General features: G+C 43.6%; 1 protein-coding gene across 1 annotated transcript in view; it reads left to right on the top strand.

Moving 5' to 3' along the window:
* The window catches only part of SYAP1 (synapse associated protein 1), a 31,986-nt gene extending 5,383 nt beyond the window's left edge, over positions 1 to 26,603 (top strand). Inside the window, exons 2-9 of the mRNA XM_067724055.1 lie at positions 1,578 to 1,696; positions 2,506 to 2,572; positions 6,571 to 6,644; positions 14,165 to 14,304; positions 21,361 to 21,509; positions 22,862 to 22,920; positions 23,371 to 23,518; positions 25,630 to 26,603. Of these exons, the coding sequence (XP_067580156.1) occupies positions 1,578 to 1,696; positions 2,506 to 2,572; positions 6,571 to 6,644; positions 14,165 to 14,304; positions 21,361 to 21,509; positions 22,862 to 22,920; positions 23,371 to 23,518; positions 25,630 to 25,757 (884 nt within the window). The 3' untranslated portion in view covers positions 25,758 to 26,603. The remainder of the gene's footprint in view (positions 1 to 1,577; positions 1,697 to 2,505; positions 2,573 to 6,570; positions 6,645 to 14,164; positions 14,305 to 21,360; positions 21,510 to 22,861; positions 22,921 to 23,370; positions 23,519 to 25,629) is intronic.
* Positions 26,604 to 27,662: the final 1,059 nt, after the last annotated feature.

Here is a 27,662-nt window from a genome sequence, read left to right as displayed (position 1 = left end):
AGGGATCTCCCTAAAGCTCAGCGTTTATGTCACTCCCCATTCATGCATTTAGCGAGTACTTACTGGTCACTCTCTGGGGATACACTGGTGAATCAGACAGCCTTGGTCCCTGCCCCAGTGGGGCTTAGGATGGGTCTTCAGTCTAGCTGAGAGGACACATTCACCAGGTAATGGATAGAGTGTCATAGATGTTGTTGATCTGGCACCGCAGGTGGTGAGGGAACACCTCTTGGGGACACCTACGCTGGCCAAGGAGCCGGGGACCATTTCTTGAGAAGTGATGTGTAAGCAGAGGCTCACAGCATGCGTAGAGTTAGCCAGGAAAAGAAAGGGCTGATAAAAGTGTTTCAAACCAAGGAATAACATATTTGGGGCCTCCTTGGAGATACTCGAGAATTTCTTGTGGTCCTACGAGTGTAGAATAGGAGGAGGAGGATGACAGGAATGAGCCCAGAGACAAGGAGCTTCCTGAGATAGTCACAGTGGGTGTTGATACCAGGAACAGATGAACGCCTTCAGACGCAGTGGGAGAAAGGAGACTGTTTAATGCTAAAGGAGGTGGTAAGTGGTAGAGATGGTCCTTCGGATCAGGAGATAGTACTTCTGCTCCCAGGTAGCAGTACGAATCTCCTGATTTTCTGTGGCACCACCCATTTAATCAGGGGTGCCAGGCTCCCTGGGCCGTTCTTAGCGGGGTCTTCTCCCTGCCTGAGTGTTGTGAGTCAGCCCACCTGCCCCCTCAGCACGGGCAAGTAGCAGAGGCAAGTCTGCCCTAACTTACGGAGCATTTTCTGTGGGATGAGATTTGAAGGCCAGTTGCCCGGAGCATCCCCCACTACAACCTGCCTGAGGTCGCTTCCTGCAGCCCAGATTCTGTAGAATGTGGACTTTGAAATGATGTTTGTCTAGAAATACACCTTCATATCATAGTGCAAAAAGAGCCTTGATACAAATGTCTTTTCAGGTCTTTAGAAAAGTTAATTTTGTGTTTTCGTTTTGTCTTGTGAAGTTCGTATGTTCCGGTTTGAATTTCGTTCTATATATTTGCTTATTATTAGTGAAGAGATTTATATTAGGGCTTGCCAAGATTTCTATTTATTAAAAAATCCCCCAGATTTATCATGGGATGAGTTAATCTAGGAGAGGAGGGGCTTTTTTCCTTCTTTTTTGATCAAGAGGGAAGGAGAAAATAAAGATGGGATACTTAGGGTCTAGGAAGGAAAGAAAGTAAAAAGTAGCCTTGATCTTATTGTAAAGTAGGCGGGGAGATAACTTGCTGAGATAAGTTAGAACTAGAGACTGGAGAAGGGCAAGATAAGTTTGAAACAGCTACTGGGGTGAACTGGGGACTATGCTAACAGTCTTTGAAAGCAATGAATTAAAGGCCCAGTATGGATGGCCTGTCCACTGAGAAAGTGGAGTACTGTCAGTGCTTCTCGCTCATTGTTTCAAGTCCTCATTAACAAGGAACATGCCCTACGGTTTAAGAGTCTTACAAGCACTTATTAAGGGAGAAATCACAAATACAATAACCACTGTACCGGAATGGAGCATAGACTCTTTTTTATTCTTTGCAGACTATCTATTTAACTTTGCAACTGCTGCTACAAAAAAGATAACTGAATCAGTTGCTGAAACAGCACAAACAATAAAGAAATCAGTAGAAGAAGGAAAGATAGATGACATCATTGATAAGGTACATTTAAATATCTTTTGGAAATAGAAGTTTATGAAATTCATTAGCAGCTAATATAATCGTCCCTTCTTCTTACGAACTTTATTAACCCAAGCAGGGTATCATATTCTGATAAATATCACATTCTTGGGGTTTTTTCTCTCTTTTTTGTATAATAAGTAGCTATAAGTTACCTGATTTAAATAACCTTTGTTTTTGTTTTAATATATTCTAAAATACATTGATACTTTTGGGTAATAGTAAGCTTTTCATATTGTGAGTTTAATTTTCAACTATAACGATTTCAGAATACATTTATGCCTTTGTATCATTTGGGTAAGTTTTAAAAGTCCTAGACCAATAGGAACAACCCTTTTAAGACACTAAGGGGTGAGTTTGTTCATTGTTTGCAGTGGTGGGGTACAGGCCTAGGGAATTTCATTTATGTTGGTAACTATTTGAACTAAGGAGGTCATCAGTTAAACTTTAGATAGCTTATTATTTAGATATTTTCGTTGTGTGTACTATTTGTTAGAATGAGATTTGACCTGTCTTTTATTGTTTTATGGAATAAAACAAAAATTCAGTTTTTAACTCATTTTATTTTTGCATTTGAAAAGATCATCTGTCATAAAGGCAGCTGAACACTTAGAGTTCGGAAATGTCGAAGATCCCCTCTTATTGGGAAAGGGAAGAAGTATCACTTTTTTAGTCTCTTTGTTTGAAGAAAATGAATAAAATATCTCAAATAGACTTCACAAGTCTTGAACGTAATTCTTATCTAATAATAAGCTTTTAAAAGTAATATAACTGTATGTATTTTTTAACAGACAATTATAGGAGATTTTCAGAAGGAACAGAAAAAATTTGTTGAGGAGCAGCATACCAAAAAATCAGGTATGGTACAGGTTTATACGTGACCTACTCGCCTGCCAAATTTTATTGAACACCGGTTATGTGCTAGACACCCCGCTAAGGCTCTGAGAATACAAAAATGTCTAAGTTACGCCCTCATCTTTCAGGTAGCACAAAGACTAGTGGGGACAAACCTATAAACCTTCAGGGTTTAAAGGAAGGAAGGAAATAGTTCCTGGCGGCTATGATGGTGGGTGAGGTAGCCCTTCTGGGGAGCTGGCTCTGACAGAGAAAGAGTGAGCTTTTATTTCTTATTTTATTACAGGTCCAGCACAGTGTCTGATGCACACCTAATAGGCACTTAGCAAATGTTGGCTCCCTTCCCATTCTGTTCAGAAGAAAAAACAAAAGAGCTTTCCAGGGAAGTGACAGAGGGCCGTGAAAAGTCACGGGGAGTTTGGGAACTTACTCAATACATTTCTTTACTGACAAATGCTTATTTAAATGTTTGCAGTTGCAAGATCTCAAAATGCCTGCTTTTACTGTTTGGTGGTGTGCAGACACAAAACTGGCCTCATGTATTTGAATTTGGCAAAAGTAGTGTAAAATACTTAAGTTTGTTTGAGCAGTACCACAGATTCAAACAGAACTAGTTAGTCCTGTGGTAAGTTCCCATCAGGCATTGTTGCTCCTAAGTACTCAAAAGTGGGAAGTAGCTCTTTGGGACAAATAAAGTACTGTACAGGTTAGCATAACTTAGTGATTCGTGGGAAGCACTAAAGTTGACCCTGGCTCAGAGACTTGGTATAGGAGCTCGTTGGTGCCTCTGAGATGGGAACTGTGGAAGGAGTGGGGGTGAAAGATTTGGAGGCAGGTTCACTTTTTTTTTTTAGTTGAGCGAAAGATTCTTTAAATTCTTTAGTGTTTTACAGTTTTCAAAAGTTTCACACACTTGATTTTGTATAATCCCATAATAACCCTTTTTTTACCCCTTCTCCTATATTGCCCCTCCCCCCTCCACTGGTAACCACTAGCTTGTTCTCTCTATCTGTGAGTCTGCTTCTTTTTTGTTATATTCACTAGTTTGTTGTATTTTTTAGATTCCACATATAAGTGATCTACAGTATTTGTCTTTCTCTGTCTGACTTATTTCACTTAGCATAATGCCCTCCAAGTCCATCCATGTTGTTGCAAATGCAGAATTTCATTGTTAATGGCTGAGTAGTATTCCTGTGTGTGTGTGTGTGTGTGCATACACATATATGAGTATATATATATACACCACATCTTCTTTATCCATTCATCTGTTGATGGACATTTAGGTTGCTTCCATGTCTTGGCTACTGTAAATAGCGCTGCAATGAATATAAGGGTGCATGTATCTTTTTGAATTAGTGGTTTTGTTTTTTTCAGATATATACCCAGGAATGGAATTGCTTGAGGTGCTTATTAGACATCTGGTGAGAGGAACATGTACAAAGTCAAGGAAGGGAACAAAGGTGGCATATCGGGAAAATCCATTCCTCAGTCGCACTAGCCACATTTTAAGTGCCTGATCACTACATAGGGCTAGTGGCTCCCATGTTGGACGGTGCAGATATAGAGCATTTCCATCACTGCAGAAAGTTCTGTTGGGCAGCACCGCTTTAAATTAATGGAATGGGGTTCAGCAGCAGTTTAGTCCTGTTTGAAGCATGGAGGAGAATTCTGTCTGCTGATGCAGATTGTTAGTCAAGTCATGTAAAAACCATGAGAGTAGGTGAGCTTCTCAGTGAAGAGCGTGTCCAGCGTGAACAGTGCTGAGTAGAGATCTCCAGTGTTGAGGGGACGGGGAAGAATGGAAGGAGTCGGCAGTTTCTGAGAGCCTGCTGGGCACTTTATATACAACATCTCCTTCAATAAAAGGAAGGATCAGCAAGGTTAAGTAATTTGCTGAAGGTTGCTCAGCTAGTAAGTGATGAAACACATCTGCCGTTAAAACCAGTGCCCATTTACTTGAGAGAGAGAACAGCTAGGAGAGAAAAGCAATGAAAGCACAGAGAGGGAAGAATTTCAAGGACAGCAAGGTCAGGTGAGTTCCATTTACAGTGGCCATGAGGAAAGGCACGTGCATCACTTCCCTTAACGGTCACAGTAACTCTCTGAAGTACTTCCTATTATTTCCATTTTCCAGATAAGGAAACTGGCCTAGGGAGAAAAGAACTAAGAAATATCCATGGGATTGGGCAAGCAGGAGGTTATTGGTCACCCTAAAAAGAACCATCTTAGAGGAACAGGGAGATGGGGGGGTGTCTCCTCCATACCAGTAGCTTGGGCCTTGGGAGGACCTCATTATTCTAGGGTAAGGGGCACGAGTAGAGGCTGCCCAAGGTGAATAGACTGAAAATGGAGACCAAAATGTTAAACAGTGTAAGAAAAAAGTTTTGAAGGGGCTTTACCCTAACTTTTTAAAAAGTATGAGAATATGTTAATTTTACCTTATAATTAACAGAATTTGGATTATAATTGCCACCATTTGCTTGTTTAGGATGAGCCAAAGAATGAACCAGATGCCTGTCCATGTGTCCATCCATCCATCCATGCAGATAACTTTTCTATCAGTTGGTACCCAATAGGATATGTCTTCCATTTGAGTTTTGAAGAATAGTAAAAGGCACTATTTCTGCAAAAATATGAGGACCCTCTGCATTTGCTGTCTTCCGTGCTGACCACCCAGCTCCACAGCCTTAGCCATGCCCTCGGCTCAGACAGTAGAGCTGCTCAGACAGTAGAGCTGCTCAGACACACACACACACACACACACACACACACACACACTCACTCACTCACTCACTCACTCACTCACTCACTCACTCACTGTCTCTCAATTCCATGGGACTCGCCTCTCCAGGTGGTTACTGTTTGTCGTGTGGCATTATAATCCTGCTGAGTTGTAATCATCTCTTTCTTGTGAGCCCCAGATGATGCAGGCTGCGTGTTAGTTGTCTTTGCATCCCCAGCTTTTTGCTTCTGAAGACTTAATGGAGGATTTGATCCCAGCCCTTTTGTTTACTGCTTCCAATTTGCCCTTTTCTTTCTTCATTTGCTTTCACTCCTGACAACCCTTTTCTCAGTTCCTAAGCCCTTATCTTGCAACCTCCTTATCACTTTGTGTCATGAATCAAGTACAGTAACTTTTTATAAAGGCTTTTTATTTGGAAATAATTTCCATGTACAGAAAAATTACAATAAAAGTAGTACAGAGAACACCCGTATACCCTCCACCTAGATTGTTATAGTCCCTTTGCCTTATCATTTACGTTCTCTGTCTCACTCTGTGTCTTTTTTTTCCGTTCCATTCAGTGTGCATTTCCTAAGAAGTAGGGATATTCTCTTACATAATCACCAGTGGTACAGTTACCAGCTTTAGGAAATTTAACATTGATATAATATTCATAGTCTAATTTTGTCACTTGACCCAGCAATGTCCTTTATACATTTTCCCCCTCAGTACAGCATCCAGTCCTGGGTACAGTACTGCACTTTTTGTCATGTCTCTTAGCCTCCTATAATCTGGAACATTTTCACAGCCTTTCTTCATCTTTTATGACATTAATGTTTTTGAAGAATACTCCCCCCTCCTTTTTTTAACTAGACCATTTCTCATTTGGGCTTTGTCTGATATTTCCTCGTGATTAGATTCAGGTTATTCATTCTTGGCCAGAATACTACATAGATGATGTGTCCTTCTCGGGCTATTGCATCTGGAGGCCCACAATGGCCATCTCTCGCTCGTTAGTGATGTTGATTTTGGTCACCTGGTCAAGGCGTTGCCCAATTTTTCCATTGTATAATTTAAGGAATTTTTTAATCAAATGCATACATGCCTAAGATTCATACGTTAAGTCTGAAGGTTGTGATGAGTGTTCATATTTGGAACTTATTAGTAAATTGCTAAAATGGTTATGTGGAAGCTTTCTCATTCTTTCAATCCACAGATCACAGTTTAACCCTTGTTACCTGTTTTTCTCTTTTCTTCTTTGCCATTAAAAACCTTGTAGAGGCAGCAGTACCACCATGGGTTGATAGTAATGATGAAGAAACAATTCAACAACAAATCTTGGCCCTATCAGCTGTAAGTATCTTGTGATACCCTGTATAGAAATACTTCCTTCCTATCATGACTTTATCCTTAGCAGAATGTTTTTCTTCTATACAATTTTTAAAATATTTTGAGATGTTAGGAATGTACACATCAACTTTCATCATTTTTTTTCACTGACTTTAAATTTGCTTTTTTCTTAGGTAGCTTTCTCTTATTGGAAAAGTCTAGCCTATTACACAAAATAATTCTTTCAGCCTTAAAAGGATTCTTTTATGTTATTAAGACAGTCTTTTGAGATGTGCAATCATGAAGTTTCTAGACAGCATTCTAATTGTTCTGAAAGAAATGATTGTATTCTAAATTTTCTCTTTAACTACTATATGTATTTGTCTGAAACTGAAATTGAAAGAAAGAAAATTCCATATGCTGCGCCACAAAATGTTCTCTCAGGACTTCAGAGGGAACGGAGTGACACCACCTAACAATCGTGTAGCACCTGACAGTTTCAGGAAACACTTTCTCACACACTATCCCTTTTGAGCCTCGTGGTATGCCTGTGAGGTGGGTAGGGGCTTTTACCACCACTGTACAGGTGTGGGGACTGTGACTCTCAGATATGACCCTCACTTTTTTTTTTTCGTGGACGTCCGGCATGTGGGATCTTAGTTCCCTGACCAGGGATCAAACCCACACCCCCTGCATTGGGAGTGCAGAGTCTTAACCACTGGACCGCCAGGGAAGTCCCTGACCCTCAGTTCTTATCTGTGTCTCCACTGGGCTGTGAACTCTCAGCAGAGGCTGACTTTGGTCTCTGTCCTCAGCATCCAGCACCCCACCTGGCGTGGGACGCAGTGAATAAGGCTTTTTACTATATCAGTGGTTTTCAAGCTTTATTTTTAACCCACTCTTTTTTTTTTTCTTTTTTTTTAACCGAAGTCAGAAATGGAACCTTGGTCTAGAAAACAAACAAGTGTAAAGCTGGGCTTTTCCTCCCTTCCAGTGCCCCAGGGCACTTTAAGGTTTTCTTCTTCCCATTAGTAAATCCTTAAAGGCCTAAGCATCCAATTCCAGGTTCATTGTGGACACCATGTATTTTGTTTACCGTGTTACAGCCAAACTTGACACTGACATCACACACCGATTATTTATCCCCAGAAGGAAATTTTGACAGTGAGACTCGGTGTCATTTGAGGGTAAATGTCAGATACCAACCAAGTCCCCATAACTCCTCTGTCCCCCATACCTGTCCCTCTCCTCATCTTCTACATCTCAGAATAAAAGACTCCAGTTATCCACCAATTTTTTCTAAAGGAGTCTTTCTTGAGTCCTGCCTCCCCCCGCCCCCATCCTGACAGTGCTGTGTTCAGAGCATAGCTCTAGTCCACTTCACTGCTGTCACCATGGTCCTGGTGCTATCGTCTTCTGCCCAAGGCATCCCATCCCGACTGTTGTCCCATCCTTGCCCCTTTCCAGTACAAGTGCATCTCAGCAGCCAGAGGGGTCCATTTATGGTGAACACACTTCGTGTCACTCTCCTACACAGACCCTTTTAGTGGCGTCTCATCTCTTGTAGACTAAGATCTAAACTCCGTCCGCTGGCTTCTAAGGTCCCTGGCTTTGCCCACTGCTCCCTCGTGCCCCACTGGGCTGAGTGCCAGCCCTCCAGCCACTGTTGCTTTCTGATGTACAACTAGATCAGCTTTGTTCTGCTTTAGTACCTTGAACTTGCTGTCCCTTCTTCCTGGAACCTCACCCTGCACCATTCCACAAGATCTCAGCTTAGATGACATCTCCTAGAGGCCTTCCGCCAGCACGCTTTCAGCCCTGCACGCCCAGGTACAGCAGCGCAGAGCCCTGGCAGTCTAAACCCTTGTGTCTCTCCGCGCTCCACCGCCCCCAGCTGGAATGTAAGTGCCGTGAAGGCAGGGACTCCATCTGTGCTGTGCCCTGCTGAGCAGGTGGCGTGGAGCCCGGAGCATAGCAGGTGCCAAATGGTCATCTGCTGAATAAATGATGCAATAAACGTTGCACTCAGGCATGCCTACAAGAGAGCTTCTGAGATTTCGGCATGACCCAGAGGCTTCGAAACAGTCTTCAATCCATCCTTTATGGTGGCTGCTGAATGTGTTAAGGAATAGATTCAGTTGCTGTAATAGATCTAAAAACACAGTAGGTTAAATGAGCTGTGAGTTTCTCTCCCTCCCTCCCTCCTTCCCCTTCACAGTCAGTCCAGAGGTAGGTGGTCTCAGTAGGTGTGCTTTGCCCAACGAAGTCACTTAGAGACCTAAGTTCTTCTTGTCTTACTCCCAAGCAGCCCCTAGGACATGGTGTGCATGACTGTGTTCCAGCCTGTGGGAAGTGGGAAAGAGGTGGCTGTACCAGACCACCTGAAGGACGAGACCCGCAAACTGCACTTATCACTCAGGCACACACCCCTTTGACAACTTAGACACACAGCCACCCCTGTACTCCAGGGAGCCTGGAAATCCGGTCTCTGGCTGTGTGGCCACATGCCCAGCTGGAACTCAGAGTTGTGATCCTGAAAGAAAGGAAGGTAGAAATGGATACTGGGAGACGGTTAGCAGTCTCTGCCGGAGTTGCCTGACATTCTCTAACTTACCAGGCACTAGTTTGGGACACTTCAGAGTGTATAGCAGAGTAACCCTTTAAGCTGTTTATATTGGAGGGCCACATAGGGCCACATAATACATGAAAAGAAGTTGATAGTACATTTGTCACTAGAGACTTGTGAGAACTCAATTCAGCAGACCGAATTTAGTAACTGCTGTAGGCCAAGCCTTCTCCTAGGACTTGAGATAAATGAGATCCACCCTGCAGGAGCCCGTAGGCTTGCTAGAGAGCTGCTCGATGAACGCACATACAGGATTATTCCCTGGAATGAGGAATGTAATACAGGACGCTAAGGACGCGCAGCGAGAGGAACATCTCATTTATTGTGGAGCGGGAAAAGGATGGGCCCAAGGAAGCTTCCCAGAAGTGACGGCACTGGAGCTGAGTTGAGTCTTAGGAGAGTGTGTGGATGTTTGGGGGACGTGAGGCCGGGTTTGGCATTAAGGTAGGGGGTATCGCGAGCATTTGTGTTTGACTGGACTGTAGGATGCAGGTGAAGAAGTAGATAGGCAGAGGTCATGAGGACGTTATCATACCATTCTGTTAAGTTTAGGTTTTATCTTTTTTTTTTTTTTTGCGGTATGCGGGCCTCTCACTGTTGTGGCCTCTCCCGCTGCGGAGCACAGGCTCCGGACGCGCAGGCCCAGCGGCCACGGCCCACGGGCCCAGCCGCTTCGCGGCATGTGGGATCTTCCCGGACCGGGGCACGAACCCGCGTCCCCTGCATCGGCAGGCGGACTCTCAACCACTGCGCCACCAGGGAAGCTGTAGGTTTTATCTTAAAGGCAGCAAGGAGTCATTGAAGGATTGTAGTCATAGGTAAAATATGTTTTTCTTGGGATGGGAGAAATGGGACTGGAGACAGGTGCCCATTAGGAGGCCGGTGTAGAAACCCAGGTGAAACATGATTGGGACAACTTCAGGCTTTGAAATGTTTATTTTGGAAGGTAAAATAACTAAAAGCCATTGAGGGGGAATTCCCTGGCGGTCCAGTGGTTAGGACTCCACGCTTTCACTGCCGAGGGCCCGGGTTTGATCCCTGGTTGGGGAACTAAGATCCCACAAGCTGTGTGGCACAGCCAAAAAATAATAATAAAATAAAATCCATTTAGGCTCAGAATTGTTCTTGCCTTATTAGTGTAGGAATTATCAGAAACCAAAAATATTGTTAAAATCCAATATGAGCAAAATGAGATGAAACTGCCGCTATTAGTGCAGTATAAACTGCTGCCGTCTGCTGGAGGAGAGTTTGGGCGATCTGTGGCAAAATCATCATACTGTTGCATTAGAAAGCCCACTTCCAGGAATTCAGTCTAAAAAGGTCACTTTAGAAGGGAATAAAAAGTGTAAAGTAATGTTACTTGCACGGTTCTCTATAAGGAAAGATTAGAACCAATCTAAATGACTACTGAAGTGGGCCTGGTTAAGTAAATTATGGCTCATTCAGGGTAGACATAGCTACATTGGAGATGGAAAGACGTTCACGATTCTTGAGTGGAAAGGAAAAACAGATGTTGTATTCACACAGACACGTGCGTGTTTGCAGAGAGACACGCATCCAGGAGGGTGTTTGAGGAAATATCTTACTACGGTTGTCTGTGGGTATTGGGATTTTTGACTGTGTTTTTCTTTGGTGTTCTGAATTTTCAAAAAATGGATGTGTATCATATTTACAAACAAAAAAGCTGTTTAAGAAAAAAAAGAAATCGAATAACAACAATCAGTCTTAATTGTTTGAGTGATCCAAAACAACAGCCTTTTGCCTTGATTATGCTCAGTCTGTGGGAAACGGGGTGGTTTGGAGACATTCCTTTATATGTTAATCAGTGTGAGTCCTGCTCCATCTCAGGAGTTCAAAACCGACCTCGTTCCCTAGGAAATTTGCCTAATCCAGGAAAGCTTTGTTTGCCCTTGGATCTTTCATTTTGTTTACTTCTTGACTAACTGAAGAGAACTGGTCCAAGAGAAACATGGACTCTGTCAGAGCTCTTCCAGGTTGGGCATAGTAGGTACTGGTGCGCTGGAGGTTCACAGTGCTGCCCACTCAGAATGTCCACATTATGTACTGACCATGCAGTCATGGGCCATATAAGGGTCTTCTGTGATGGGGATGTTTTCTCTAACACAGTCTTGGGTTGGATTTCTTTTTTTTTTTTTTTTCTTTTGGCCACACTGCACAGCTTGTGGGATCTTAGTTCCCCAGCCAGGGATTGAACTCAGGCCCCACAAGCACCGAGTCCTAACCACTGGACCGCCAGGGAATTCCTGGATTTCTTTTTAATGAGACTCCAGTTTTAATATATTAATGATAAAATGTTTGTATGACGCATTTTATTTTGTCACTGTGTTGACTGTACCTCTTAATGGATTGTGAATTCACTAACCCTTAGTTTAAGGTATCTTAACCTAAGCCTGAGTGCAGCAGCATGAAGAATAATTCACTTGGGACTTCCCTGGTGGCACAGTGGTTGAGAATCCGCCTGCCAATGCAGGGGACACAGGTTTGAGCCCTGGTCTGGGAAGATCCCACACGCCATGGAGCAACTAAGCCTGTGCACCACAACTACTGAGTCTGCGCTCTGGAGCCCGTGAGCCACAACTACTGAGCCTGGGCACCTAGAGCCCATGCTCCGCAACAAGAGAAGCCACCACAAGGAGAAGCCCGTGAGCTGCAACAAAGAGTAGCCCCCGCTCACCGCAACTAGAGAATGCCCGCCCGCAGCAACGAAGACCCAATGCAGCCAAAAATAGTAGCTCTATTTTTAGTTTTTTGAGAAACCTCCATACTGTTTTCCACAGTGGCTGCACCAATTTACATTCCCATCAGCAGTGTACGAGGGTTCCCGTTTTTCCATATCCTTTCCAATGTTATTTGTGGTCATTTTGATGAAAGCTATTCTGACAGGTGTGAGTTGATATCTCATTGTGATTTTGATTTGCATTTCTCTGATGATTAGCAATAATGAGCATCTTTTCATGTGCCTGTTGGCCATCTCTATGTCTTCTTTGGAAAAATGTCTATTCAGGTCTTCTGCCCATTTTTTAATATATTGCAAATATTTTCTCCCATTCAGTAGGTTGTCTTTTCATTTTGTGAATGGTTTTCTTTGCTGTGCAAAAGCTTTTAAGTTTAATTAGGTCCCATTTATTTTTGCTCCTGTTTCCTTTGCCTTAGGAGACAGATCCAAAAGTATTGCTGTGGTTTATGTCAAAGACTGTTCTGCCTGTGTTCTCTTCTAGGAGTTTTAGGGTTTAATGGTCTTACATTTAGGTCTTTAATCCATTTTGAGTTTATTGTTGTATATGGTATGAGGAAATATTCTAATTTCATTCTTTTACATGTAACTATCCATTTTTCCTAGCACCATTTATTTATTGATTGATTGATTTTTGGCTGCGTTGGGTCTTCATTGCTGTGCGCGGGCTCTCTCTAGTTGCGGTGAGCAGGGGCCAGTCTTCGTTGCGGTGCACGAGCCTCTCACTGCGGTGGCTTCTTTTTGTTGCTGAGCACGGGCTCTAGGCGCGTGGGCCTCAGCAGTTGCAGCGCACAGGCTCAGTAGTTGTGGCTTGTGGGCTCTTGAGCTCAGGCTCAGTAGTTGCGGCGCATGGGCTTAGTTGCTCCATGGAATGTGGGATCTTCCCAGACCAGGGCTCGAACCCATGTCCCCTGTGTTGGCAGGTGGATTCTTAACCACTGCGCTACCAGGGAAGTCCCCCCGGCACCATTTATTGAAGAGACTGTCTTTTCCAATTGTATATTCTTGCCTCCTTTGTCATAGATTAATTGACCATAAGTGCATGGGTTTATTTCTGGGTTCTCTATTCTGTTCCATTGATCTAGATGTCTGTTTTTGTACCAGTACCATACTGTTTTGATGACTGTAGCTTTGTAATATGGTCTAAAGTCAGGGAGCATGAGCCAGCTCTATTCTTCTTTCTCAAGATTGCTTTGGCCATTTAGGGTCTTTTGTGTTTCTGTACAAATTTTAGAATTATTTGTTCTAGTTGTGCAGAAAATGCCATTGGTATTTTGATAGGGATTGCATTAAATCTGTAGATTGCCTTGGGTAGTATGGTTATTTTAACAATATTAATTCTTCTAATCCATGAACATGGTATATCTTTCCATCTGTGTCGTTTTCAGTTTCTTTCATCATTGTCTTATAGTTTTCCAAGTACAGGTCTTTTACCTCCTTAGTTATTAGATTTGTTCCTAGGTATTTCTTTCATTTTGATGTGATGGTAAATGGGATTGTTTTCTTAATTTCTCCTTCTGATATTTCATTGTTAGTGTATAGAAATGCAACAGATTTCTGTATATTAATTTTGTATCCTGCAACTTTACCAGATTCATTGATGAGCTCTAGTAGTTTTTTGGTGGCATCTTTAGGATTTTCTATGTATAGTATCATGTCATCTGCCAACAGTGACAGTTTTACTTCTTCCTTTCCAATTTGGATTCCTTTCATTTCTTTTTCATGTCTGATTGGCAAGAAATGCCCTGGGAATGCAATGGTGACTGAGAAAGACTCAGTGACACTTCTCCGCAGATCATGGCCAGGCAGGGGAAAGTCTCATTGTTGGTTCCCTTGCCGAGCCTTGGCTGAACACTTGCTACCCTGCCCAAAGGGCTGTTTGCGGCTCAGTAGCCGTGGGCCAGGTGGCTTCCCCCAGAGGACTCCTCAGCCTCGGGCCTGGCTGTAGGCCTCCCACGGTGCTCTCTCCAGTTGAAACTGTTAAAGAATATATGAAAGGATTGGTCATTCTCCACTCTCTCTAAGGCAAGCAGGTTAATGACAGCTCAGTGTACTTTGCGGCTAAAGCATTTAGGAGAATTCAGTGTGTCAGATCACTGATGTGTTATTACTTATTAATTGCAGTCTATGGTTTTCCCCATGTTTTTCCTCTTTTTTTGAAAGGACAAGAGGAACTTCCTTCGTGACCCTCCAGCCGGCGTGCAGTTTAACTTTGACTTTGATCAGATGTACCCTGTCGCCCTGGTCATGCTCCAAGAGGACGAGCTCCTGAGCAGGATGAGATTTGCCCTTGTTCCTAAACTGTAAGCAGTGGGCTCTCGAGCCAGAGTGGCATGTATGGCCCTGGTCATGTACCGGGTATCGGAGAAGAAGCATGGGATGGGGGCCAGGATGCTCTCAGACACTCTTTGTGAAAAGGGGCTCTGCGGCCCTTCAGCAGCACCCTCCCAACCCCACCCCCCACGTAGGGTGCCATAGAATCAAAACTCAGGGTGGACTTTTTGGGAATTTTGGGGTCCAGATGATATGTGCTCTTCTTCCCCAGTTAGAAGGTAGAACAAATTTTCCTATAAAAACAGCAGAAGTGCCCATGCCCTCCTGAATAAAATTAAGGTCTCCTGAGGCCCATCAGGACCTGGCCGCTGCCTTTTCTCCACTCAGGCTCTGCTCTCTGGCAGCAGCAGTCTTGTTCTGCTTCCCACCCGAGGCTTCTCCCTCTGCAGATCTCTGCTTGTCCATTAAGCTTCAGCACATGCATCCTGACTTCTGTGACATGACCATCAGCAGAGGCCACCTCCCTTCCCCTCTGCCACCATGGGTTCTTCCTCACCTTTTCTAATTCCAGTGCCTTCTTTTGAATCTGCCCCATTTTTAAAGTCAGCGGTCTTTGGTGTTCCGTGACTGTTCCTGTTTTATGACTCTCTCTTCTTGTTGTATGATGTTGTATTACTGTTCTCTGAGGACATGAAGTCTGGCTTTCTTGAGATACCCTTTTCGCTATGCTCTTTCCCTGCATCTTGGATTTGGGCTGGCTCTGTGGTTCATGCTGCAGGCTTTTCTTACCCGTCCTTTGGGACTGTGTGCTCACCAGGGCCATTTGGGCAGAGCGGCTCAGTAGCCCTGGGCCGGGTGGCTTCCCCTAGAGGACTCCTCGGCCTCTAGCCTGGCTGTAGGCCAAACAGTGGGGAGAGCCTGAGCCCTGCAGCTTCAGTACAGCCATGTGCCCCCGTTCTCAGCTGTACCAACTGTCCCTAAGTGCAGAGCCCTGGGCTCCCGGTCTCTGCTGTGCGGGAGTTCAGTCCCTGGCTGTCTCACCGCTCCTTGGGGCCTCGGCACCAGCCTTCAGAGCCGCCCGGTGCCTCCTGCCTCCACGGGCTGCCTTTGAGAGAAGAGTGGCAAAGCTCTGGGGTCAGATGCGCTCCCGCAACTCGAAAACCATTCGAATCACCCCAAGCCGCACGTTGGGCTCTGCCGGTTTCTCAGGACTGTCCAGAGGCCCTGAGGCACTCAGATGTGTGGCCTGGGGTGCTCGTGGCAGGCATGTAGTTTTGGTTATTGCCAATTCTGCATTCCCTCTCGCTGCTGCCAGTAATTTTAGATTTCTTTTAAGCTTTGGAGAATTGATATTTGGCAAATAGTATTTTTGTTTTCTCACCAGCTACAAAAACTGCCCATTGAGTAATATAATTCCAGTTTCCTACTGCTTATTCTGTTAGGGAAGATTTAGAAATTAGGGTTATTTTTTATGAGTCTTTATCTGTTAGGAATATTTACTGAAGTATTTATGGATGAAAGGACATGATGCCTGGCATTGCCTTAAAATATTCCAACCCCACCCAAAGAAAAGCATTTATGCAGGGGAGAGGGGCATAGGTTTTGAAACGTGGTTGGCAGAATGCTGGTAAGTGTTGAAGTTAGGTCACAGGTACATGAGGGTTCATTGTTCTAGTTTCTCTACTTTTGTTGAAATTTCCATATTAAAACAAAACAAAAATGAGCCATCACATACAAATATAAGACTTCTGGACTTTTCCTTCCTGACATACAGAAGTACAACCTGTATCATTTGGGACATTTTTTCTTTTTTTTCTTTTTTAATTAATTAATTTATTTATTTTTGGCTGTATTGGGTCTTCGTTGCTGCATACGGGCTTTCTCTAGTTGTGGCAAGTGGGGGCTACTCTTCCTTGCGGTGTGCAGGCTTCTCATTGCGGTGGCTTCTCTTGTTGCAGAGCACGGTCTCTAGGCATGGGCTTCAGTAGTTTTGGCACGTGGGCTCAGTAGTTGTGGCTCATGGGTTCTAGAGCATAGGCTCAGTAGTTGTGGCACACGGGGTTAGCTGCTCCACGGCATGTGGGATATTCCAGGACTAGGGCTCGAACCCGTGTCCCATGCACTGGCAGGCAGATTCTTAACCATTGAGCCACCAGGGAAGCCTTGGGACACTTTTTCTGAGTAGAAGCCATCATTAACCAGGAACAATTTAGAAAACAAAACAAACACTTGCTCTGTATTTCAAAATGCCTTTTAGTGTGTTAGCACTTCCCTGTGACAGCAGTGCTAGCACCAGACAAGGCCCTTGCTGGTGTCACAGGGGCACCCTCTGAGGCCTTCCCACTGATGACAGTAGGGAAGTCACAAGTCTTTCCAACCTCAAGCTGTGACGTGCCCATTGTTTCCCAGAAGGTGTTCACAGCATACGAATACTTTAAAATAGTCCATGAAGGTATATGTGGTCAGATTAACGTTTGGGCGTTGCTACAGCCGATGGATTTCTTTATCATAGGACTTCTCAGAACCTTTAGTGTGTCATCTGCTTTGTGACTCTCTCCGTAGGGCAACCGAATATCTCTGCAGTGTGCCTGTGATCGCTTCCTCTTACATCAAGAGGGAGAGACTCTGGAAAAGAAAACAGTCCAGATGTTATTAAGAGAGCAGACATTGCCCTTGATCACTGTAGAGAGATAGTATTCCTGTTTTATTTTGGACATTTCATAGAGGTCAGAATTAAAACTGACCTTGAGGGCTTCCCTGGTGGTGCAGTGGTTAAGAATCCGCCTGCCAATGCAAAGGACACGGGTTCGAGCCCTGGTCTGGGAAGATCCCACATGCAGTGGAGCAACTAAGCCTGTGCATCACAGCTACTGAGCCTGCGCTCTAGAGCCTGCGAGCCACAACTACTGAGCCCTCATGCCACAGCTACTGCGTGCCTAGAGCCCATGCTCCGCAACAAGAGAGGCCACCGCAATGAGAAGCCCACGCACTGCAACGAAGAGTAACCCCCACTGTCCGCAACTAGAGAAAGCCTGCACACAGCAACAAAGGCTCAATGCAGCCAAAAATAAATTAATTAATTAATTTTTTTAAAAAAACCTGACCTTGAAAATATTCAGGCAGCCCACTACCTCCTGGGAAGGCTAATCTCAGTTTTGTATAGCTGTGATGTTAGGGTTTAAGACCCTTGAACGTATGTCGGTAAACAGTCAATCCTAGTTCCTTCATTTGGTCCCCAGGTGTCCTAGTCTCTGTACCCCGTCACCATCCAGGGCATTAACCTGTGAAAGTGAGTTCCCCTAAGTGAATATGATGTGCTGTCTCATTGCAGAACAGCACACCGTAGTGTGTCATGTTGCTTTTTTTTTTTTTTTTCGGTACGCGGGCCTCTCACCGTTCTGGCCTCTCCCGTTGCGGAGCACAGGCTCCGGACGCACAGGCTCAGCGGCCATGGCTCACGGGCCCAGCCGCTCCGCGGCATGTGGGATCTTCCCAGACCGGGGCACGAACCCGTGTCCCCTGCATCGGCAGGCAGACTCTCAACCACTGCGCCACCAGGGAAGCCCTGTCATGTTGCTTTTTAATGCAGCCTAAGCTTTCCTTAGCTCTTCCAGCAGCTGCAGTGTACTACTGTTTGCACAACTAAACTTATGAACCATTGTTAAGTCAGGTCTTCCTCCTGTGATCTACTTCCAAGAGAAAAAGACAGTTACGGGAATTCCCTGGCAGTCCAGTGTTTAGGACTCAGCACTTTCACTACCTGCGTTCAATCCCTGGTCAGGGAACTAAGATCCCAAAAGCCATGGAGCAGCCAAAAGAAAGAAAGAAAGAAAAAGACAGTTATGAGGCCTCATGATTATGGGAAGTGCTGCTGGGCACATAGTAAGAACTTAACAAGTAAGAGGTCATTTTTCCTGTGACCATCTGTTTTGGCCGACAACTTGTCTTATTCATCCCCAAATCCCCCCAGTACCTAGCATAAGGCCTGATGCATGTGGCATTCGGTAAATATTGGTGGAATTAATGAAAGAAAAGATGAGTTGTGTCTAGCTGCCTATCGTCTTGTTACCTGACCTAGCTTGTGTAGATAATCGTGCATTTTGCTTCCGTCACTTAGAAAGCTAGCTCCCTGACCCAGCTTCACCATTCTTAGATGTGACAACAACGTGTTCTGATGTCCTGTCTAAGGCCAGCCCTGTCCTCATTCACAAACCTGAGTCTCAGTATTTTTTTTCTGTTCTCACTGGTTTTCTTCTACTCCTTCAAAGTCTTTTTCTGTCATGCTTTCTTTCTCGACTTTCTCGACTTTCCCTTCCATTCTAAGAACCTGCATCCCTTCTATTAAACCAGGGGGTAGAGAGGCATTCTCCTACCCTTTTGTCCTCTCTACTAGCAAAGCATTTTTAGAACATAAAATGAGGCACAAAAAAAAAATCCACACATCCTCCGCAGGTCACCAAAGCCGTTCCTTGGCTGTCCTTGTTTTGTATTGTTGTTGTTGTTTTGGGAGGGGGGTGTTTTTTGTTGAGTCATGTTTTGTCTTCCACCTTGGAGATTTTTACTTAATTACTCTGAGGTGAGCACAGTCATCAGTGTTTTTTTTTTATTATTTTGAAACAATCACAAACTTATGGAATGGTGGCAAGTACAGTATAAAGAACTTTTTTAATGAATCCTTTGAGGTCTGATACCCCATCACCCCTGAAGCTTTAGTGTGTATTTCCTACAAACAAAGAGTTCCTACATAATCAGAATGTAACCATCCCAATCAGGAAATGGTCACTTAATGCCTTATTACTGTCTGATTCTCAGACCCTATTCAGGTTTTACCATTTGTCCCAATAATATCCTTTTTAGCAAAAGGATCCACTTCAGACTCACATGTTGCATTTACAGTAGTTTTAGTGTCTCATCAGTCTCCTTGAGTCTGTTGCATCCTGTCAGGTGGCACGTATTGCCATTTTGTTCCACTACTGTCCACACTTTGGTCACTTGATGAAAGTGGTGTCTGCCAGCCTTCTTAACTATAAAATTACTCCTTTCCTCTATGAAATTAATAACTATTTTCTGGGGAGGTACTTTGAAGTTCTGTGAATATCTCATTTCTCCTCAAATTTTCCATGTATTCATGTATTTATGTATATCTCTGTGGACTCATGGTCCTGTTTTATGCAATGGTTATAATCCACTGCTATCGTTATTTATTTTGATGCTCACATCATCACGTATTTGCCAGTGGAAGCCTGTTCAGGCTGGCTTCTGTGTCCTTTTGACTCATCCCCATCATTTTTTTTTAATTTATTATTTACTTATTTATTTATTGTTGGCTGTGTTGGGTATTCGTTGCCGCACACGGGCTTTCTCTAGTTGCGGCGAGCGGGGGTTACTCTTCGTTGTGGTGCATGGGCTTCTCATGGCAGTGGCTTCTCGTTGTGGAGCTCGGGCTCTAGGCGTGCGGGCTTCACTAGTTGTGGCACGTGGGCTCAGTAGTTGTGGCTCGCGGGCTTAGTTGCTCCGCGGCATGTGGGATCTTCCAGGACCGGGGCTCGAACCCACGTCCCTTGCGTTGGCAGGCGGATTCTTTTTTTTTTTTTTTTTTTTTATTTATTTATTTTTGGCTGTGTTGGGTGTTCGTTGCTGCGTGTGGGCTTTTCTCCAGTTGCAGCGAGCGGGGGCTACTCTTCGTTGCGGTGTGCGGGCTTCTCATTGCGGTGGCTTGTCTTGTTGCAGAACACAGGCTCTAGGTACGCAGGCTTCAGTAGCTGTGGCACATGGGCTCAGTAGCTGTGGCTTTTGGGCTCTAGAGCGCAGGCTCAGTAGTTGTGGCTCGCAGGCTTAGTTGCTCCGCACCATGTGGAGTCTTCCCGGACCAAGGCTTGAACCCGTGTCTCCTGCATTGGCAGGCGGATTCTTAACCACTGCGCCACCAGGGAAGTCTCCCTACCATTTTTTGAGCCCTTCCTTTCTGGCATGAGATAGTCCTCCAGGCTCACTGTGTTCTTCCCCTGCTGTAACCCTAGAATTGGCCATTTATCCAAGGAGTTCTGGTTCCTTTTAGTGGAAAGTGGTGTTTAGAAAGCAAAGTCTAAGCATTAGGCATGCTCATGGCTATTGGGGTGTCACTCTTCCTTGGCCCACTCAGTGGACAGAGCTAGTGTGCTCATATAACACACACATGGACTTGTTTGCATCTCTCTCAAATGAAAACCATGTGTTCACAGTGATACTTCACAACAGGGATCATTCTAGAGTTTTCTCTTTCCATGATTGTAACTCCCTTTTCTGATGGTGAGAAACCTGGTTTCCACTATCCTTAATATTTTTCCTTAAGCAATCAATCCCCTTGCGAGCGACCAATCTTCCTTTTTCACCACCACCCACTCCCGAGCTCAGACACCCTCCTCTCTCTGCTCAGGCTCTCACTCTCCATTCCAGGCCGCCCCCGTATGGATACTTACCTTACCCCTCTTGGGCGCCAACGCCCCACCCCAGGTGACTCTAATGTGCAGCCAGGTTTGAGAACCACTGAGAGTTCTCAGGTTGAACTGCCTTCAGTCTTTTTTATCAACCATCTTCCACCTCATTGCTAACTGTTACTGATTGCTGGTTATTTGCAAGCTACCAGACATTTCCTCTCATGAAGAGCAACACCTACAATACTTTATTCTCACTGCTTGAAAGCGTTTAATCCTTCGGCAAACAGCAGACAGTCGGAGGAGCCCCGGCTCTGCTTCCGTCTCCCAGGTTGCTCATGGTGCTTTGCTTCCGTCTCCCAGGTTGCTCATGGTGCTTTGAAAGCAGTACCCTGTTTTCCTCTGCTGAGGGCAGTGTTGGTATTAAAATACCAAGAAACACTGAGGTTTCATTAGTGTTCTATAAACTTGTCTTTTGCTGCTGTGGAGAAGGTAGCTATTCTCTTTATCCTGTTATTCAGCTTTCAGTTCAAAAGCCAATGAGAATTTCGTTTGAGCCTCATTCAGATTTGAAAATGTCCCTAAAAGTCATCTGTTCCCACCTCCACTGCAACAGCTAAACGCTGCACACACTATGCATGCCTTCTCAAATGTGGTGTTTATCTTTGAAAGTGTGAAGGAAGAAGTGTTTTGGAGGAACTACTTTTACCGCGTCTCCCTGATTAAGCAGTCAGCCCAGCTCACGGCTCTGGCGGCCCAGCAGCAGGCTACCGGGAAGGAGGAGAAGGGCCACGGCAGAGAGGATGAGTTGCCACTGACAGGTATATTCAGAGAAGATGTCGCTCTGTGGGAAAAAAAAGAGTTACTTTTAAAATATTCTTCATTTAGAGATTCTCATGAGCTTGTCATCGTGTGTATACCAGAAATGTCATTGTCATCTTAGGGAAAGTTCTTTTCTTTCCAGAGAAAATGCTCATTCTTCCCTTGTTGCCCTCTCTCTGACCCTGCTCACCGTCTTCCCCCAGCTTTCTTTTACTTTGCTGTCTTTCTCTCGTTCTTTGGGTTTTTTATTTCTTCCTTTTTATTTCTCCCTCCGTCACCAGTCGTCTTCCCATCTCTTTCCTTGCCCTTTTTATACCTTCTGTTCTCCGCTGACTCAGTTCCCTGCTCTGCTTCATTTCTCAGTCTTCCATTCAGCCTGCTCATTTCCCCAGTACTCCAGTCTGCAGAACAGAGCTAAGATATCCAGCCTGGAGCTAGACACGAGTCACTTACACATATGACTCTTCCTTATTCTGACAGTTTTACCCCTGGTTTTGGGGGAAAGTGGTTTATAATATCGGCAATGATTTAATACCTATAATAAAAATTGAAACAAGATATGTATTTTGTGTCACATTTTTAACGTTTAATGAACACCTGCTGTGTATAGGTACCCGTTATAACTGGAGACTTATCCGTTCATGGAATTTTACATGATTACACAAAACAATGTGTCCTAAGGCACAGGTTGTACGGACCACTAGGAAGGTACCTGACACTGCATTTAGGGTCAGAGGAATGTAATGAATCTGCTCTACACAGTACCATTTGGCATTTTGCATGTAGATGTTAATATGAATCCCAGGTGTCTCTCATTCTTTAGTATTCCTTCTTTATTACTTTTATTGGAAAATGCCATTTTACCCAATACTGCCCGTGTATCAAGATGGGCTTAAGACAGGATTCAGTAAAGCCCGTCTGTGGTTAGGTTGAGAAGACAGAAGACGCAGCCTGTGAGGAAGAGGAGCCACTGTGCCTGAGCGTTACATTTTACTTTGTGAGAAAAGGAAAACTTGATAAATAACTTCATTCTCATTATCCTAAAAGAAAGAGCAGAACTATTCTTCAGTGCATTTTGCTAACACTGAAGTCAAAATTTATTTCCTGCTGGAAATCTTACATAAGGGGTATTGAATATGATGATACATTTTAAAAAGATCCCCAAAAGAAAGAGGCTGAGATGATTTCATCTGGGTAGTTCTTACTGCAGAAAAACGGAAAGCAGAACATTAAAAGCTAATTTCTGTAAATTATTTAGTATGATCATGCTTGTGGATAATTTAGTTGTTGTTATAATATGTATTCGGAATTGAATCAAGCAATTCTTGTCTCTTTTATTCTCACTTCTTAGAGGCAGTACGGCCCAAAACGCCACCTGTTGTAATCAAATCTCAACTTAAAACTCAAGAGGTAATACAGTTTTACATTATATCTAGTAGCTGATGTCTGGAAATGAAGTAACTCTGTGTTGACTATCTCAGATACCATTTCAAAACTACTTATGAATATGGGTCTTATCTGTTCTGAAGAAGAGGCGTCCGGTACTTGAAGAGTTAAGGACCTACAGCTGAGACATGAGACGATTCCCTGGCATCAGTAGTTCAAGATGTGCTCGTCAGGGATGGGACAGAACGATTGGAGTGATCCAGACCATGAATGAGCGTAGAGATTCAGGTGGTAGCTCATGTGGTTACCGAGCCAGTGTGCAGGTTAGGAGGTGGAGAGCAGCGACCATCTGACTAGCAGAGGAAGGGAATGAAAATGAGGCTGCATTAAATTGTGAGATGACCATAAACACGAGCTCTAGTCTCTATATGTCGCTTCAAAAACCATTTCCAGAGCTCATTTGTTGCATTTCAGGATGAAGAGGAGATTTCTACCAGCCCAGGTGTTTCTGAGTTTGTCAGTGACGCCTTCGATTCCTGTAACTTAGATCAGGAGGACCTGAGGAAGGAAATGGAGCAGCTGGTGCTGGACAAAAAAGAGGAGGAGACAGTCGCGCTGGAAGGTACAGAGCCAACGACATCACCGTTCCTGTCCCCAGTGCCGAAGCTGACCATAGAAAATTGTTACTCTGGAGCAGATACACAAAACTGTGTCGTAACTTTTGCATCAAAACTGCTTCTCTGTTCCCCACTAGAAGGGGGATTCTAGCACACGTGACCTCATCTCCTGTCCCTCTGCCCTTCTAAGCACAGAGGCTTAGAAAGGAGAAACAGATCAGAGAGGTTAAGTGAGTCTTCCAAGACGTCTCAGCACTGAGAACACATGGCCAGGAGCAGGCAAGAAAGCAGGCACACCCCTTCACGTGGAGATGCTGCCCTGCGGCCTTCTGCTTTCAAAGCTGCGTCCTGCTGGGGTTTATACTGTAGGTAGAAGACTCTTTTCCCAGCTGCTGTGTGCCACTAGCACATCGCTTCTGGGAAGGAGTAGGCTGCCTTTAAGAAACCAAATTAGCTTAAAAACTAAGGTAATTTAGAAAAACAGTGCAAGTGATGGGACTGCGTTCTTTGGCACATCAGGACAAATTACTGGCTTTCTAGTAGATAACAAGCAAAGGCTTGGGTTAATCATCATTCATGAAGCCTTCAGAGACTCACCATCGTGGAAGCCAGCTGTTCCCACTGTTGTGCAGAAAGCACCGGTGAGAAAGCTGACCTCCCAGAGGTGAACCGCCTGCCCACGTGCACACTGCAGAGGGACTCTGCAGGAGAGAACTGCTGGGGGAAGCGGCTGGTGGGGGAAAGAGAAGCGAGTGGGGAAGTGAAAATCTGGGCTCGCTCCCCCCAGACCCCTTGTACCCCATCTATTTTCTGATACGATGGCTGCTGGCCACCGCGGAAGGAAGGCGGGCACGCGCCCCGCGTGCAGCAGGCAGTAGCTCGAGCAGACTGTGCCCTGCTTCCCTTGCTGGTGACGACTAGTAGCAGAGAGCCCACGGAGACTGGAAGGAAGCCTGGTCAGGATTCCCGTGGCATTGGCTGGCCGTTCCGGGCAAGCTATTCTTTCTTTGAATCCCTGCCCTAGTGATAATTTGGACCACTTAATATTCTTTCATATGTTAGTTGTCTTGGCCCCCCAGCTAAATTGTAAGTTCCTCAAGGGCAGGTACACCTTGTCTTTTTATCCCCTACAGCACCTAAAGTAGAGCTTAGCAGCCAGTAAGCACCTAATATTCATGAAATCGGTGTTTTGCTATGCAACATGGTCACTGCTATAAAAAATTGAAAACATTTGGTTTTTCTTTTCTCTATAGGTACTAAGTTTAAGGTTTATTTTTACAAGATGAAAATGACTTTTAGCTTTTACTTTTTAAATAGCTGGTTTGTTTTCTGGCTGTTTTATAACACTACATAGCAGATGCCTTATCCTATATGTATTTGCATACACCCGTATATTGAGCGTCCAAGTGGCAAGTTGCAGCTCTAAATCTCACCGGTGTGAGAGGTCAGGTAGAACCCACATGGGGGGGCCAGGCTTTGGCGAGAGACTGCCTGACTTCAGGTCCTGGTGTCTTTTGCCACTCGTGGGAGACCACTAAGCACAGACTGTGGAGCCCTGCAGATGTGGTTCCATCCGTATGTCTGTCACTGTCAAGCTGTGTGACCTTGGGCCAGTCACTTAACCTATAAGCCTCCATTTCCCCATCTGTCAAATGTGTATAACTGTATCTTTGGTCCACGTATTGTTCTAAGGATGAAAAGAGTGATATGTAGAGAGCACTTAGCCCTAGGCCTGGCTGAGTGAGTGCTCGAGAAATGTTAGCTGTTTTTGCTACCATCATCATCATTGGTAGTGGTAAAAATTAATTTGCGACCAAATATTAATTATCAATTATCCATTTAAATAGAAGGAAAATCAGAGGCCTAGGTAAAGAAAAATAACATGCAAAACTTACAACATCTGATACCTTTGCTTCTACATTTAATAAGTTTATCTTTCTAATCATATTAGTTAAAAATCTGTTCAATTTTTCTGAGCGCACACAGTGCTGAAGGCTGACACAGTAAATATTTCCATGGTAGGACTTACACAGGTAGTTATGGTGGACTGCATTGTTAAGACTGGCATTAAAAATTCAGAATCTTTTTTTTTTTTTTTCTCATTTGTTTCTTTTAGAGGATTCTGCAGATTGGGAGAAGGAACTACAACAGGAACTTCAAGAATACGAAGTGGTGACAGAATCAGAGAAACGAGATGAAAACTGGGATAAGGAGATAGAGAAAATGCTGCAGGAAGAAAATTAGCTGAAATAAAAGAATAATCCTTAACATTCTGCAACTGACATTAAATTCTAGATGCTGACACTCGCTGAATCAGAAGGCACAAAAGAGTATGACTTTATGAAATTCAAAATTATCCTTTTTTCAAGCTGAAACTTGCCTCTTCTACTTAAGAAAAAGTACATAGGACAGTTATTCTAATAATCAAAAAGGGATGTTTTATGTAACATTTCTTTAAATCTAGTTAGCGACGTTCTTGTAGTCAGTACAGACATCTTTGTCACAGAAACACAAGTAAAATTTTAGAGTTCTGTTTTCCGTGAGGTCAAAAATAAAATATATTCTTCAATTGTGGTTTTCTAAACATTTGTACTTCTTGTTGCATTTTTGTTGATACGTATGCGTTAAAGTACCTACTTAATGGATTGATAACTATCAAAATGACCAAATGGTACCAAAGAACTTAAGAGGAAGCACTTTCAGAACTGTTTTCTTGCAAGTATTTTCTAAAATTCCATCTGGAAGCCAAAAGATAAAATAATTATGTTGATTATAATGATATAAACATCACTTAGTTTGACATTGAGAAATACTGTTTCTCAAAAAATAAATATTTGTTTTTCTTTGGGGCCTTTTTTTTTTTAAATTATGCCACATTTAGTAATGTTTTCCTAAATTTCACATCGTGCTTTTTGTAGAAAGCAGGGTCTTTCATCCTTTTAGTGTTGATGACTGTCAGAAGGCTGTTCACCTTAAAGTCTCGTGTTGTTTAAATCGTCACCACATATAAATGTTTTTGCTTTTTTTGTCTTAATTAAACTGTCAGTCTTTATAAAATTGTGTTCTCTGAATACAACTTTTGGAACTTCATTGATCAATCCTGCCTGCATTCTGCTGTAGCAGCACGACCGTTCATAGAACGTGGTCACTTGAAAAGGACAGATGGCTGAACATCCGAACACTCCACGGCGTTTGCTTCCCGAACCTTTCGGATTTTTCAAAGAGGCTTTATTTCATAAAGGGGAGTAGAATTAAGACAGTTCTTATAGGGAACATGTACTTATTTACAGTCTTGATCCCATAAAAATTAGTCTGTGGTCCTCTGGCAAAGATATAGTCAGCAAGAGAATTGGGTGCTTAGGTTTGTAGTTTGGGATATGCTCCTGTGAAGAAGCCAGGCTTCCTCAGCTAGGATCACTTGTGTTGTATTCGATGAAACCACTGACCCTATTATCAAGAGATTGCCACTTGTGGTGCCACAGTTGCTGATTACTGAGTTAGAGCTCAGAGGTGGTATCTGGCAACTTCTGAAAGAATCCTATTGAAGGGAAAAGTTTGCTAGAGTTTGCTGGAGGGAAAGAAATATGTTAAATGTTTTTAAGTAGTTAAAAATCCTAGATGTAAGCAGATCAGAATATGACAGTACTTGGCTCTTAGTATGTGTACTAAAATTCTTAACGATAAGTGTTGAATAAATATAAAAAAAGGAAAGGTTTCAGAGAATGTTAAAAAATAAAAACCTAAAATGAAAATAGAAGTATGTTAAGTTGTTGCTATCAGTTTTACATGATGCTCATTGCCTAATTGTGTGTTGCCCTGTGAAAATAAAAGGATAAAGTAAGATTTTATACACAGCATAAAAATACATTTAGGCTATAGTTTTATGGATCCATCAGTGGTGAAATGTTCTGCTTTTGTAAATTATACAGGTAACTGAAGTGCTATTCTTTTATTTTTCTTTTCTTTTTTTGGCCGTGCCTTTGGGCTTGCAGGATCTCAGTTCCCTGACCAGGGACTGAACCCAGGGCCACAGCAGTGAAAGCCTGGAATCCTAACCACTAGGCCATCAGGGAACTCCGTGAAGTGTTATTCTTTTAAAGGGCAAAATAATTTGTAACCTTGTTTGGTGGGAAATTTCTCAGTATTTAT

This window comes from Pseudorca crassidens, chromosome X (genome assembly GCF_039906515.1).
Source record: "Pseudorca crassidens isolate mPseCra1 chromosome X, mPseCra1.hap1, whole genome shotgun sequence".
Classification (NCBI taxonomy): Eukaryota; Metazoa; Chordata; class Mammalia; order Artiodactyla; family Delphinidae; genus Pseudorca; species Pseudorca crassidens.
The sequence above is the reverse complement of the archived record's forward strand: the minus strand, read 5'-3'. Positions and strand labels throughout refer to the sequence as shown.